The sequence below is a fragment of the Carassius carassius genome, chromosome 28, assembly GCF_963082965.1.
Source record: "Carassius carassius chromosome 28, fCarCar2.1, whole genome shotgun sequence".
NCBI classification, from domain to species: Eukaryota; Metazoa; Chordata; class Actinopteri; order Cypriniformes; family Cyprinidae; genus Carassius; species Carassius carassius.
Window position 1 is genome coordinate 30,384,125 of NC_081782.1, and position 16,259 is coordinate 30,400,383.

The following is a 16,259-nucleotide window of genomic DNA, read 5'->3' on the forward strand; positions in this document are numbered from 1 at the left end:
TCATCACAACACACCGGCGTGTGTAGATTCCCCCTGGACACGCACCCCATCACTCACACACACACAGACACGCACACACACGCACACACTCACCCACACAGACACGCACACACACGCACGCACACACACACACACACACACACACACACACACACACACACACACACACACACACACACACTCACATACACACACACACACACACACTCACATACACACACACACACTCACAGACACACACACACACACAAACACACACACACACACACTCACATACACACACACACACACACACACTCACATACACACACACGCACGCACACACACACAGACACACACACACATACACTCACACACGCACACTAACACACAGACACACAGGAACTCAGGCAAACGGGAACAGGGAGAAAACTACACAAAAACACAAGCAACATCTGACAATTATCTGCAAGCTCAGATTATCTGTTTTTAAAGGGGTCATGACATGGATTTTTTTTTTATCTTACGTTTTTTTTAACTGCTTACACACAAAATATTGCCTTGTCACACAGTTTCTGAAAGCTGACACTCAAACAGCAGAAGCACACTCCAAATCTACAAACCATGCAATAATCATCAGACTTTGACTCATTTTTAAATTTCATAAAACACAACACACATTTATTTTGTGTTTTCTCTATGGAACACACAAAATAATAACAGGAATAAATATTATAGCAAAGGTGTTTGCAAATATTTGTGCGATTTTTGGAAAAAGAGGCAAGGTTTTGAAAATGTGTGAAAGCAGTTGAAAAAAACAGTCACATGTTCCTCGAGATTTGAGTGAATGACTGATGTATCGTCCGCCAATATTTATCAGCCAATTTTTCTCAATTTACAACCGTTGACATATTAGCTATATAAGGAAAATGGCCAATATAACAAACTGATGGTTTATTACAGTTTTTGCCTATTGCTTGAACACTTTTTGCAAAACTTCGGCCCACTGTGTCAAAACTTTACATACAAGCACACAAGACACAACAACGGGTAATAAACCATTCACATCTATGACAAATTGAAACTCTGCTATCAAAACTTAAAAATCAAAATGTCACTCTGAGGACAAAATGATACACACTTGCATCATATGAATACCCTTTCAGATGAGCAGCAACATACTAGTGTACTTTATATAAAACACTGCAGTCTTTAATTTTCACTGTTTTTATTCAGTTCATCCATTAGCATTCTGTGGAGCTCAATGCAACACTTACAGTTTTTGTTCTGTTTTTTTTCCCAACAAAGGTTTTCACAACAACCCAAAATTAAAGTACTGAAAGGTTACAAATGACATCAACTCAATACTGCAAATCACACTACTATACTTAACAGTACAGTACAGTAAATGCAGTACACAATACACTACTGTAAATACAGAACCAATTGTGCGTGTTGGGATTACAGATCCTGTTTGGGTCTGGCCACAGGATCTCATCAATGTTACAAGCCATATTTTCTACTGCTAAGTAAGGGGGAAATTACTCCTTGTGTGCCAAATGCATCCACAGATTGACGTTACCTCAATGTCTCTACATGCCTCTTCCATTGCCTGTAGAAGGGGGCAATGTGGTTGGTGGTCATATCTAGATTCCTTCTATCGGAAAAAAAATATTCGATAGGGATAAGAAATGTCGAGTAAGGGGGCAATTATACAACTTCAAATTGATCATGGTTCGTGACCTAGATTTAGCCTTCTCGTCCCCCTAAGGAACCTGATGATTAGGTCATGCTCCCCCACCGACTTCCCTTGCATGTGGTCATCACTGGCAGCAAACACAGCCCTATAGACTTTAAAGGGATACTCCATCCCAAGATGAAAAAAATGTCATTCCAATACCCTTAAAACTTTGTTCATCTTCAGAAAACAATTTAAGATATTTTGGATGAATACCGAGAGGCTTGTGTCTGTCCCATAGACTGCCAAGAAAGTTTCACTGTCAAAGTCCAGAAAAGTATGAAATATTAGAATAGTTCATTTGCCGTCAGTGGTTCAACCGTAACATTATGAAGCGAAGAGAATACACTTTGTACACGAAGAAAACAAAAATAGTCTAAACTGAGAAAAGAGGTCCTCTGTGTTTAGGAGAGTTTGCTCTTTTCCCAAGCTGACCTGAAGGTCCAACTGGCTGAGGTGCAAGAACACCAAGCTCTGTGCTGTGTTCGCACAACTATCCTGAGACTTAGATTGTATGAGCCAGCCATCGAAGTAGTTGAGAATGCGAACGCCCTGCTCTCTCAAGGGAACCGGGTCTGCCTCGACAACTTTCATGAAGACACTGAGTCACAGGGACAGCCTGGAGGGCAAGACCTTGTACTGATAAGCTCGTGTTTCGAACGGGATCCGAAGCAATGGTCTGTTGTGTGGAAGGATCGACACATGGAAGTACGCGTCCTTCAGGTCGATCACTGCAAACCAATCTTTGGTACGGATGCTCCCGAAGATGCTTTTTGCATCAACATCTTGAACAGTGACTGGTGAAGGGCTTGGTTCAAGACACGCAGGTCCAAAATCGGTCATAACCCACCGCATGAAGTACGGGCTGTAAAACCCTCTCGTCATATCGGCTGGAGGGACCGGCTCTGTCGTATTCTTTGACAGTAGGACTGTGATCTCCGCACACAAGACAGGAACATCAGCCACCTTCACTGATGTGAAGCAGATGCCGCTAAACTTGGGTGGACGCTGGGTGACCTGAATTACATAGTCGAGTCTAATGGTCCACGGGGGCCAGCGAGATGATCTGGGTAGCCAAGCACCTAGACACCATACAAGCTGGACCAGCGGGACCACCGACGTACCCATGGTGGGGCAGCGAGGTGGAACACAGGGACCCAGTCCCTAGACGGACCGAAGGGGGGTCTGAGTGTGCACTGCATTGCTTACAGTTTTTGCCCCTTGCTTGAACACTATAGACCCATGCTTAGACTAAAGTAACACAACTTGAAGCTTTTGTTACCATACCTCAAACACATGTACCCATACCTTAAACAAAAGCGCTGCTTTGCACTCTAGTTGCACTTCTGCAACACACTTACTCCTTTATGCAACACACTTGGTCCTGCATACTACACTCTATTTCATACATAAGACACTTTGTTCATAAATGAAATCTCAGAGTGAGCAAGAGCAAGAGGAAGAGGAAGAGGAGGAAGGGGAAGAGGAGGAGGAGGAGGAGGTCGAAGAGGCCATGCACGGACCCCTATTTCTGATGATATAAGAGCAACTTTGGTGGACCCTGTCATCAACCATGGCCTGACTGTGAGGGAAGCTGGGCAGAGAGTCACCCACACGCCCGCATGTCTCTTCTGCAGCAATGGAACAGACCTGTGACGACATTCAGGTGACAGCAATCCATGGATGCTTGCGACATGCAAGGGGATATTTTCCCCTGTGCCTAGCGGGAGAAGACATTGCTTGCGATGTCGATGAGGCCAACAGACGGCGGGATCCATGAGCCCACGAATGCACAAATGCCATGATTTTCTGTGTTTACAGTATAGTGTTTTTTATATTATTTTATTTTTTTTGCTTTATCTGAATTCATGTTACTGCAATGTACAGTGCTACAATGTTCAATATTGAGTAGGCCTATTTGCTTTTTTGGTTGTTTGAAAATGTGCCTCCTGAAAACATGCCTTCTGAATAAACCGTGAAAATCAAAGACTGCAGTGTTTTATATAAAGTAGACTAATGTGTTCCCCCTGATCTGAAAGTGTATGCATATGATGCAAGTATGTGTCCTTTTGTCATCAGAGTTACATTTTGACAAAGGAATGTTAGTTTTTGATATTAAAGTTTCAATTTGACACAGATGTGAATGGTATATTTCCCAGTGTTGTGTCATGTTTACTTTGGCACAATGTTTTGGCACAATGAGCGAAGTTTTGCAAAATGTGTTCAAGCAACGGGCAAAAACTGTAACTTGTTTCAAGGTTTGGCAGAGGGTACATTAGTAGGGCCCTTGATGATGCTCTTGAACCACCCGCTGCCGCCTGCTGGTGAGAGAGGAGGATGGGTGTGGTCCATCTGTGACTCTCCATGCCTTCGTGGTACCCAGAGACAGAGAAAATTGCTCTCTCATTGAGATTCTTGGAATCCAGATTCTCCACCCGGCCCTCCTCCAGCGAATGGAGAGTTGCATTCACCTTCATCACTTTGCAAATCTCTGGCTTCATTATTTGGCAAAAACTGAGTTACAGTGGAAAACTCTGGGACACAGAAATGATAAAAAAGTTGCTAACACACATTTGCTTAAAACTGCCTCTAATTTTTCAAAACTACTGTAAACACACAAGTCCAAGAATCACACACACAAAATGCAAAATGCCTCACATCTCTTGCAAAATGAAGCACTGAATTCAAAATAACACAAACATTTTTTCAAACACCTTTGCCATAATATTAATTCCTGTTAGATTTTTGTGTGTTATATAAAGAACTGTGTGTTGTGTTTTGCAATAGGATCATCAGGGTCTGAGTTTTTTATGCAGATGTTGTATATCTACTTTAATACACAATCAAATCATTTCCACTGTTTCACTGGCTCCAGATGGAGAACTGTGATATGAATATTTGTGTCTATAGACCACAAAACCAAACATAAGGGTCAATTTCTTGAAATTAAGATTTATATATCACCTGAAAGTGGAATAAATAATCTTTCCATTGATGTATGGTTTGTTAGAATCGGACAATATTTGGCTGAAAATATATTTGAAAATCTAGAGGAAAAAATCGAAATATTGAGAAAATCACCTTTAAAGTTGTCCAAATGAAGTCTTAGCAATGCATATTACTGATCAGAAATTAAGTTTTTATAAATTTGTGGTAGGGAATTTACTAAATATCTTCATGGAAGATGATTTATGAACATGAACATGATCTTTACTTAATATCCTAATGATTTTTGGCACAAAAGAATAATTTATAATTTGACCCATACAATGTATAAGTACTACTTATGACTGCTTTAGTGCTCCAGGGTCACATTTGTCTTCTGTTCTCTCTGTTCTGTCTTCAGAGCAAACAGAGCTCGTCTTACTCGGACAGAGACACCACGGAGGACGACTCAGAGTCTCTGGAGGACATGGACTTCCTGAGCCGACAGAAGAAGCTGCAGGCCGAGGCCAAGCTGGCCCTCGCGATGGCCAAACCCATGGCCAAGATGCAGGTGGAGGTGGAGAAGCAGAACCGCAAGAAGTCTCCTGTGGCGGATCTGGTACGTGTGCTTCACTCTGAACCACAGTCATCGAATACAGAATACAGTCTTCTGTCAGTCAGGCAGTGTTGGGTTACTTTGCTTACTTTGGAAATATAATAGGTTACAAATTACAAGTTACTCTATTTAAAAAGTAACAGTAGTGATGAATATGAGCTGACACAGGTTCTGTCGTTATCATCCTGACTACAGCTAATCATTAAACACAAAACAATGGCACTTAGCTGTATTGAATATGCACTTGTAGTGTACTTCACATATTAAAATGTGTTCTTAAAAACTGTCACTGCAGATAATATAATATGAATGAAATAAATAAAAGACCCTTAAGTGACTTAAAGAGAGACATTCCCAGGACTGTTTCTCAATGCTCATATAAAAAGTGATCTTAGTAATAATGTCAAGTGCAAGGTTTTGCTTTAAAGTACATTTTAAATGGTTGTATTTTAAAAATATTTTGTTATTCTGAAATACTAAAGAGCATGTAAAGTTCTCAAAATTCATATATTAATTTACTAAAATTGCAACTTCATCATTACAAATTAACAATACTTTGAAATTCATAACATACAAAGTTTCAATAGAAATTATATTTTAGTTTATCATAAGTGCTCGTCAGTACATTTAGCAGTACTTTCAAAGGCCATAGAAATAATTATGAAATTACATATAAAGTCCTACTAAAGCAGCTAATTGCATTTAATATAAATTGCAACTATATTACTTTTAAGGCTGCGGTTCTCTTGGTTGGTTGTGCATCTTTTTCCTTCCAGTCAACTTTCTGATAACATACTTGGATACAGCACTCTGTGAACAGTCAGCTTCTTTGGCAGTGAATGTTTATGGTTTAACCTCCTTGTGAAGGGTGTCAATGATTGTCTTCTGGACAACTGTCAGATCAGCACTCTTCCCCATGATTGGGTAGCCTAGTGAACCAAACTGAGAGACCATTTTGAAGACTCAGGAAACCTTTGCAGGTGTTTTGAGTTGATTAGCTGATTGGCATGTCACCATATTCTAATTTGTTAAGATAGTGAATTGGTGGGTTTTTGTTAAATGTTAGTCAAAATCATCACAAATTAAAAGAACCAAAGACTTAAACTTCTTCAGTCTGTGTGAACTGAATTTATTTAATACACAAGTTTCACAATTTGAGTTGAATTACTGAAATAAATCTACTTTTCCATGACATTCTAATTTATTGAGATGCACTTGTGTGTGTGTGTGTGTGTGTGTGTGTGTGTGTGTGTGTGTGTGTGTATACAAAAGCCATAAAACCTAAAATATCTTTATGTTTTAGGGTTGAATGTGTAGTCTATGGTTGGGATATTATCATGACACACAATAGGTGACGTGCTTTGGTCAGTTTATATATAGAATACAATCAAAGCAGTAATGGTGATATAAGCACAATTCCAGGAGAAGGAGAGACGTCATGTGTGGCCTGCATTGAGAATGCCTCCGCTTCACCGCTGAAATGAAACTGTGACACATCACAGGAAGCAGCTGCTCTCGGCTCTTCCTCCAGCGCTGAGTGACGTGTTGAAGAGCGAGCGTGGCTCACGTCAGGGGCACGCTCACGGGGAAATCTCCCGCAGTGCGAGAGCTCAACTGTCCAGTGCCTGGAGATGTGTCTGCACAGCTGATGCAACGACATGCAACTCTCATTTAAACACACTTTTATCAGTCAGAATTTGAAACTTTCACACACACTGTCACATGGCGTCTACAGTACTTTTTTGTCAAAACTGAAGTAGACTTTGGGATTGGGATTTATCATACATCCTTGTACAAACAAACAAACACACTTGGAGACCTGAACACACTTGAACCACTTTTAGTCGTCACATTCATTTTTATAGTGCTTTATACAATACAGATCATTTCAAGGCAGGTTTCTAGAAACAACCAGGAAAATGACAGTGTTGCAAAATGTATTCATTCTGAATTCATATTCACCTTCAGCTTTATTATAAACGGCGTTACAGAAAGTAAGAGTGTTATTATTCTGATCAGATCAGTTCAAGCTTGGCTTTCGTCTTGGGACATCAGTGCAGGCAATCCTATTATATTACAGAATATTAATTAAAGGAAATAGCGTCACGGTCGCCTTCCAGTGTCCTGCATATGAGAGTAAATCTGGGAATTTGTTTTTTTTAACTTAAAACTTGCAACAACCTGAATCCTACTGTATATGAAAGCGTTTTCCTGATTTTTCCTCTCTAGAAAGCTTCTAGCGAGTGTCCTCCTTCACACCTGGGTTACAGTAGTTGACTTCAGAGCAGGACTGTTACAGTTACACAGAAGCATTCATCTAACCCTCGCTTCATTGGCTACAGGGTTAACATTCACTTCACCAAGCAGCGTATAAACTCAGCTCATTATTGTCGCTCATATCTGTCTAAAATGGGGAAAAACCTTAGAATAGGAAGAATGTCAAACCAAGTGAAGTGATGTGAAAGTAAAACTGCAGTGTGTCAGAATGAAGCGAGTCCTCATGGGAACTTCAGATGGGTGATTCACCTGAAGAATTACCAGTGTGATACTGGTATTTGTAATGTGAAAAACCATCTTGAGTTTCTGTGAACAGATCTGCTGTCCATGCTTATTTTTATTCAGTACTCCTCATGTCTGCTCAGACAGACTTCTTTTTCATAACCCTGTCATTATGAGAGATAATAACCCATGGTTCTCTGGAATAGCTGGCTCTGACTGGTCAGTGGTGTCATTAAAATAAGGATGAATAACTGACCGCTGATTAAAGAGCATCCTTTTCAAACAACATTTCCAGCTAAAATCTGTTCAAAGAACAGCTTCATGTTATCAAATTAGACACGCTTCTAACTGAAATAAAAGCTGAAATGACTGATCATTAAACTCACATCTGACAACCGGTTGACATTTTATTTCTGAGAATAGTTTCCCATCCTCTAAATCCCTCCATTAGTTTTGTGCAGTCGAACACTTTCTGAGAATCAGTTACTCGATCTTAGAACAAAACCATCTGAACATGAACTGCTTCCTCCAGCCTCAGCTTTTCAACTTATATTTTCATTTATGCCTTTTTAAAGAGTACTGACCATCTCTAAACCACGCAAAACAACCAATATTGAAATACTTGAGCTAGACAACACTAGAAACTCTCTAGAGCTAGATGAAACAGAAGAGCACAGTTTGAACAGATCTGTCCTGACATATTCCTGTCTCTCAGCTTTACGCTGGATCCTGATCACCTGATGATTGCTTCAGACTCACATGATTCGTGTGTGTGTGTGTGTGTGTGTGTGTGTGCGTGCACAGCTTCCTCACATGCCACACATCAGCGAGTGTCTGATGAAGAGGAGTCTGAAGCCCACGGATCTCAGAGACATGACGCTGGGACAGCTCCAGGTCATCGTCAACGACCTGCACTCACAGATCGAGGGTAAACACCTCACACACTGCATGTATGCGCTCCGGAGTGTGTGTGTGTGACGTGTGTGTGTGTGTGTGTGTGTGTGTGTGTGATGCTCAGGTCTGAACGAGGAGCTGGTGCAGCTGCTGCTGATGAGGGACGAGCTTCACATGGAGCAGGACGCCATGCTGGTGGACATCGAGGACCTGACCAGGTGACCAAACCATGACAAACAGACAGGAATGGAGGAAAAGTACAAGCCTTGAGTTTCAGGAATACTCCAGTAAAGCACAAATTCCCCTAAACACACTTGAAGTACTTTACACGGGAGCCAGTGACGGAATGACAACATGTTTTCACAGCGCCACTCACATATAGATTTGAATCAGATTTTAATATTACATTCTCTGCTTTTAGTGAAAGGTTTTAGTCATTTTGTTGTTTGTTTGTTCAGTCACACTTTTTTATAAGGTGTTTAAAAAGCCAATATTCCAGTAATATGCATGATATTAAGCAACTAGTTAACATTACGAATTGATCCTTAAAACTAAAGTGTTAGCATTTTATTAGTATTTTGTTTTATTATGTAATTTTTATTCATTTTTATTTAAGTTTTAGTTATAAAAGTTAACATAAAGTTAAATAACATATATATATATATATATGTGTGTGTGTGTGTGTGTTTGTGTGACCCTGTCTAAAGTTGCGAGGGTATATTATCATCAATAACCAAAAAAACATTGTATGGTTAAAAAAAAATATAGATTTTTATTTTATGCCAAAAATCATTAGGATATTAAGTAAAGATCATGTTCATGAATCATGTTTTTTTTAATTGATTCATACATCGTCTGAAGCTGAATAAATGATCTCTCCATTGATGTGTGGTTTGTTCGGAGGACAATATTTGTCTGAGATACAACTATTAGAAAATCTGGAATCTGAGGGAGCAAAAACATCTAAATATTGAGAAAATCATCTTTAAAGTTGTTCAAATGAAGCTCTTAGCAATGCATATTACTGATCAAACATGTAGTTTTGATATATTTACGGTAGGAGATTTACTAAATATCTTCATGAACATGATCTTTACTTAATATCCTAATGATTTTTGTCACAAAAGAGAAATGTATAATTGTGACTCATACAATGTATTGTTGTCTATTTCTACAAATATACGTCTGTGACACTGATGACTGCTTCTGTGCTGCTGGGACACACACACACACACACACACACACATATACATTTAAAACCATTGAATGTTTTAATGAAATACTGTTAATCAATAAGTGTTTTACTCCTTTTTTTTTTGTAAAATCCCTCTAACCAATGACAGCATGATCATCATCATCTGATGAATTCTGGGATGTTTGAAATCAGTCTGATAAAACAAATATTTCAGGCGATGATTAAAAAGTGAAGTGGTTTTAATAAAGATCCTGTTCTTTTTCCTGTCACTCTGTAAATAACCCTGGTGTAGTTGTAAAGCTGTTGGCATAAAAGAAAAAAACAATCATTTTGAACCATACAATGTTTTTTTGGTTATTGCTTATAATATACCCCAGCGATATATATTTATATATATAAGAAGTGGACTGAACTCAGGTCTCTGTGTTCCTCAGGCACGCTCAGAGCCAGCAGAAGCACCTGGCGGAGAAGACGCTGTCCAAATGAAGACAGTTGTGTGAGCGCTCGCACTAAACACAGGCCTCCGGATCCGTCTCAGAACAGAAACACCTCGTGAGGAGCTCGAGCCGTGATTTAGATGTTGAATAAGTCTGTTCATATCATTTTCATTCTATTGTATTCAGATTCTTTATTTGAGCGAGATGCTTCTGTACAGATATGTGTAAAATAAGAAAAAATAAAACTTTGTTTCATAGACCGTGGCGTTCTGGATCGTCTGTTGTACCAATCGTAACTAAAATCACTTTTCTGTGGAAGCTCGTTTCTGCCCCAGCAAAAAAAATTAATAATTCTGACTTTTCCTCAATTCTGAGAAGAAAAGTACAAATCAGAAGAAATAAACTTGGGATTCACAATTAGCTTTAGTATTTTCTCAATTTGAGGCAGAAACAAGCTTCCGTAGACTTGCTTCATAGTTAAACATTAAACACAAGAAGATTAAACACAAAGTGCTGCTCTTTACATTTTTTATCCAAAACTGGCATCAAATATATTCCAAAAAGTACTAATTGTTTTTTTTGTTTGTTTGTTTTTTTGATAATGAATCATGTTTAAAGGTTAGAAATGTGTCACTTCTACAGACAGATGAATTTGTGTATCATGTGCTATTTGAGACACACATTGTCTGCGGCTTGATCAAATATTAGTCAGATAATTGTGTGAAATACTCGTATAAACAGACGTGTGTGGATGGATATTCAGATATTCAGTGTTTTCCAGTTGTTGGTGGAAAGGGTTGAGCGTGTGCTGATTTGTGTCTGAATGAAGGATGTTGTTGAGGTCACAGTGACGAGTGCTTGAACACATCACAGTGTTTATTCCAGTTTCATCAGCAGCAGCAAACCAAAAGAAAAGCACTGTGTGTGAGTGTGTGGAGCTTGTAGTGATTGAGAGTGTGAGGGATTCCCCCGTCATGAGTTTAAAGCCCTTCACACTCGTACTCCAGCAAACACACACACACACACACACACAGAGAGAGAGAGACTGAGACGGACACTCATCATGAAGACCTGTGAGTAACTCACTTCTCATGTGTTACACTGACAGTTACATCTTTACTCTTCTGTACAAGTTCACATAAGCTGATGTAGTGCAGTGATGCTGCAGCTGACCTGTGTGTGTGTGTGTGTGTGTGTGTGTGTGTGGGACGCAGGTGCAGTGTTCGCTGTATTTGTGGCTCTATCTCTGGCCTCTCCAGCTCCTCCGAACACACAGCGGTGTGAATGCAGCTCTGCGGCCCGGTCTCTGCTCTCCAGACTCGCACACATCATGATGAAGGTACACACACACACACACACACACTCAGGGGGCTAGATATATGTGATCAATTCAAATACAGATTTGGCATAGGAAGGTCAAAACTGAATATGTTTTTAATTTCACCACATTTAGTCTCTATTTTAAATATACTTTGGGTGGAATTGTAAAACGTATTTTTCTTTATTAAGTCCGTCATTGTTATATACAACTCAACATGTAGGAATGTATTCTCTTAGATTGATAAATATATGGAGGCTGAAATAGATTTTTGGATGCTTTGAAATATATATATATATAACTTTTAAATGTCCTTTAGTTTTTTATATATATATATATTTTATATATTATTATAAATATACTTTTTAATATATATATATATCATCCTGTTCTGAAGCACCTAAACTGTTAAGATATGCATATGATTGTGTTGTAGTGAAGTATTAATACAAACAGACTGTCATCAGAAAAGCTGTGGTCAAACTGAGACGAGTCAGCTTTACAACTACACCAGGGTTATTTACAGAGTGACAGGAAAAAGAACAGGATCTTTATTAAAACCACTTCACTTTTTAATCATCGCCTGAAATATTTGTTTTATCAGACTGATTTCAAACATCCCAGAATTCATCAGATGATGATGATCATGCTGTCATTGGTTAGAGGGATCTTACAAAAAAAAAGGAGTAAAACACTTATTGATTAACAGTGTTTAATTACCATTCAATGATAAATATATATATATCTTAAAATGGCTCTTTTATGCAAAAAAATCATTAGGATATTAAGATCATGTTCATGAAGATATTTAGTAAATCTCCTACTGTAAATATATCAAAACTTCATTTTTGATTAGTAATATGCATTGATAAGAACTTCATTTGAACAACTTTAAAGATGATTTTCTCAATATTTAGATTTGTTTGCTCCCTCAGATTCCAGATTTTCTAATAGTTGTATCTCAGACAAATATTGTCCTCCGAACAAACCACACATCAATGGAGAGATCATTTATTCGGCTTTTGTGATGACCCTTAACATTTCATCTGAAGCATTTTTCAGCAATAAGAGTAATATTATGTTGTGTGTGTGTGTGTGTGTGTGTGTGTGTGTGTGTATGTGTGTGTGTGTGTGTGTGTGTGTGTGTGTGTATGTGTGTGTGTGTGTGTGTGTGTGTGTGTGTGTGTGTGTGTGTGTGTGTGCGCAGCAGGGGAAGATGGAGCACAGGGATCTGTTTGCTGGCTTTAACTGCACAGATCTGGAGGCTCAGATGATTCCTCACACTCTCACAGCGTCTGTGTGTCAGCCCAGCTCCTCTGATGATGTGAGTCTTTAGCTGAGCTGAACCCTGATCTGCAGAGGACACATTAACAACACGCACAGCAAACTATGAGATTACTGACATGAAACTAGTCATAAAACTGGCACAGAGTGTCTCATGACAGCGCCACCTACTGACAGAAGCCAGTCAGGCTCCGTATATTTCTGCAGGCAAATGTCACGGTTTCTCCATGAAAACTCTGTTTTGGTTATTATTGATCTTCTTAAATAACAGTCAATCTGATCAGTGTTTTCTAACTTCCTAATCTCACTCGGCCCTGTGATTGCCGCTCGTAGTTAATATAGCTAACACTAGTTAATGCATTAACTAACAATGAACAGAAGTATTTTTATTAACAAATGTATCGAGGTCAAAGACATTTAAATGTCCGCATCAATATAACTTTTACAAAAGTGATGTTATAAACATAGAAAGCACATTAAATGCAAGTTTAGTGGCTACTTTTAAGGTTTCAAATACGTTTTGTGAAAATGAAATGTTGAAATGTAGATGAAATAATGTTTCAGTGTAACACTCATTTTTAGGTACAAATTAAAACAACATACTTATTCTGAGCTGTACATTTTAAAATATAGAAAATAATATTAAGTGAGCATACTACTTTTTATTACATTTTAAATGACAAATATTAATGATAAATGGCCAAAATGGGATAGTGGCAAAGTTTAAAAATGTAAAATGATTTGGAGTAAAACTAATTAGTTCTTCGATATGTCATAAATTGATACTTTTGTTAAATATGGCTGACAAGATTGTTACACCGAATGACATTTTAGTGGCTGTTTTCTGTAAATCATGGTAAAAATCTATTATATAACTTTCTTTTCTGCAGAAAAAAATAAGAAACCTGTTTGATTTATCAGGACACTTTCTAATGTACAGTTCAAAGCTGTATTACACTCATTGTGTTATTGCTTGAAAAGCCTTTCTTGTCTTTGACCCATTGCTAGTTAATGTCAGCACAGGTCAATTAAACTATATAAACAGATCCAACTTGTAGTAAAAGTTCATATGGACATTAACTGAGATGACCAAATGCTTCAGGAGTGTTTTTCATTGTCAAGCGTCATCAGCTCATTGAGAAGTGTTCTCAGTGCAGTCTAATTGTCATTATGTGTGCTTTCAGAAAGCGTCCTGCTCCAGCTCCAGCTCGTCTTTCAGTGAGGTGAGTGTGTTATATCTGTCTGATTCTCCTCAGCTGATCCGCTCCGTCTAATGCTTGTGTGATTTTCACAGACGCAGTGTCTGACGAACATCCGAGCCGATCTGCGCTATTACGACATGATGCTGAACTCCTACAAGCCCAGCGAGACTGATCTGAGTCCAGTGAAGACGGCCACCAAAGCCCTGATGGATGTGAGAATCTCCTCCTTCTTCTTCACACAGATGCCATACTACATAATCACCGAATCCCATAGTTTGACCGATCAACCAGACACCGACTTCTAAGATCTCTGACACAGAGCTGAATTCAATAGAGACAAAACACTGCTCCAAACATTTATTGCAAAATTGCTTAAGCCTTGTATTGGGTTTAAATTCTGGGTACAATTTTTATATTGTGGGTCAAACTGACCCTAACTGGATTCAATACTATTAACCAAAAATCACAGTATGAACGAGAAACTAAAAATCAGTAAACCTTTAACAGTAATGCTTCTCACATATTACAACACAAATACAACTGTATTTAACAACTATTTTTAAACAAAAAGAAATATTGTAAATTGTATTGTAATAGTACTGTAAATTTATGTTTTTAAATTTTACAATAATAAAAAAACAACAACATAAAAAAGCAGTAGAGCATGGTGCTAACGACACTAAGGTCATGGGTTCGATTCCCTGTTAAATTACTATGCTTAAACTGATAGAAATGTACATTTATTGGGATAAAGGCATCTGCCAAATGAATGAATGCAGATGTAAACACCCTCAGAGGCTAGCTGAGAGCCTGACACGACAAAATACATTAACAAATGATTTATTTTTTTAGGTCTGTGCAGCTGCCAGTAACTGTGAAACTTTGGGTCAAACTGACTTATAAGCATCACAATGCATAAAAATTGCATGCACATATTTGCAAATTCCACAGCTTTCCACATTGTTCCACAGCATATGCTGCAGGCAAGAGAAACTGTGACTGAATACCCAAAATACCATAGATTAACTACTATTTCTGACGCTCAGCATAACACAAGGGTTAAGGAATAGTAGACAGAACAGTGTCCACTGCACAGTACTCACTTAGGAAGCTGGAAGTCCATTCCAAAAACTGAGTTTTCTTCAGTGTAGTGTGTGTGCAAAGGCCTTGAACAGTAAGAAGGTGTCGTGTGTGTGTGATGAAAACGACTAAATGGCAAATTCTGCTTGTTTTACAGTGTTTGGATGAGAACTGTGAGGCCGCAGATGGAGAGTTTCCTCAGGTGAGTCTGTCATCATCTCTCAAGGTGATGATACACAGGGCAACTTTTTGAGCCATTCTCAATGGGAAAGTGGCCATGCAAGCAACATTGCTCAAAGACGTTATCCCGTGAATCATCATTCATGTTCAGCACTGCAGACACTCTCTCTGACGCCTGTGTTCTCTGATGTGTGCAGTGGCACATCTGGACCGGCTCGTCCTTCACTGACCGTCTGTCGCTGTGTAAAGCGCTGAAGGGCTTCCACATCCGGGCCATCACCCTGAACCGGGCGCTGGGGTACATCGCCTCCGGACAGCACAGGAAATGACCCCATTCAATCCGGGGAGTCACACATAAGCTGAATATTTATGTTCATCACTCAATCTATTTATTTGTTTTAAAAAATTATTTATTTCTGTGTAATAAATGTAATACATTATTTATTAACTATTTATTAAAATATCTGTGCGGCAAACATTTGTTTCGTGTTTGTTTGTGTGGATGGTTCCCATGAAGTCAAGTCACCTTTAATTATATGAATTACTGGATTATTTTTGCTTGTTCATTTTTTAAACTTTTAATCTTTCAAATGTTTGATTAGATATAAGTATACCCTTAATGTATGTTCAGTTAGTTTAATTACTGGTGTGTTCATACTTAACTGCTGCATGAATATGGACTCGTAAAATATAGTTATCACAGGTTTATTGAAGCTAAACTGCAAAAGCGACTTATCCTGAAATGCTCTGGTTCATGACGTCAGAACATTATCGTGTTCACACATCATGTGAGGTGATGACAGGGAAGCAGGAGAGATTATTTGTCAATGATAAGAGTCAGATGTGATGAAGCATGTGAGCTGATGAAGAATCAGAGCTTCATAAAGCAGTGTCAGAGTTCATTCTGACTGA

At 38.6% G+C, this 16,259-nt stretch overlaps 2 protein-coding genes across 3 annotated transcripts in view; both read left to right on the forward strand.

The window, feature by feature from the left end:
- The window catches only part of schip1 (schwannomin interacting protein 1), a 48,444-nt gene extending 38,065 nt beyond the window's left edge, over positions 1–10,379 (forward strand). For both annotated transcript variants that reach the window (XM_059515005.1, XM_059515006.1), the window contains 4 exons: positions 5,064–5,261; positions 8,562–8,685; positions 8,776–8,869; positions 10,281–10,379. In XM_059515005.1, coding sequence (XP_059370988.1) covers positions 5,064–5,261; positions 8,562–8,685; positions 8,776–8,869; positions 10,281–10,332 — 468 coding nt within the window. In that variant the 3' untranslated portion in view covers positions 10,333–10,379. The remainder of the gene's footprint in view (positions 1–5,063; positions 5,262–8,561; positions 8,686–8,775; positions 8,870–10,280) is intronic.
- Positions 10,380–11,416: 1,037 nt separating this feature from the next.
- On the forward strand, positions 11,417–15,823 carry il12a (interleukin 12a). The gene is made up of 6 exons (XM_059515009.1): positions 11,417–11,622; positions 12,809–12,925; positions 14,070–14,108; positions 14,180–14,299; positions 15,325–15,369; positions 15,545–15,823. The coding sequence occupies exons 1-6, from the start codon at positions 11,443–11,445 to the stop codon at positions 15,674–15,676; spliced, it is 633 nt and encodes a 210-aa protein (XP_059370992.1). The 5' UTR covers positions 11,417–11,442; the 3' UTR covers positions 15,677–15,823.
- Positions 15,824–16,259: the final 436 nt, after the last annotated feature.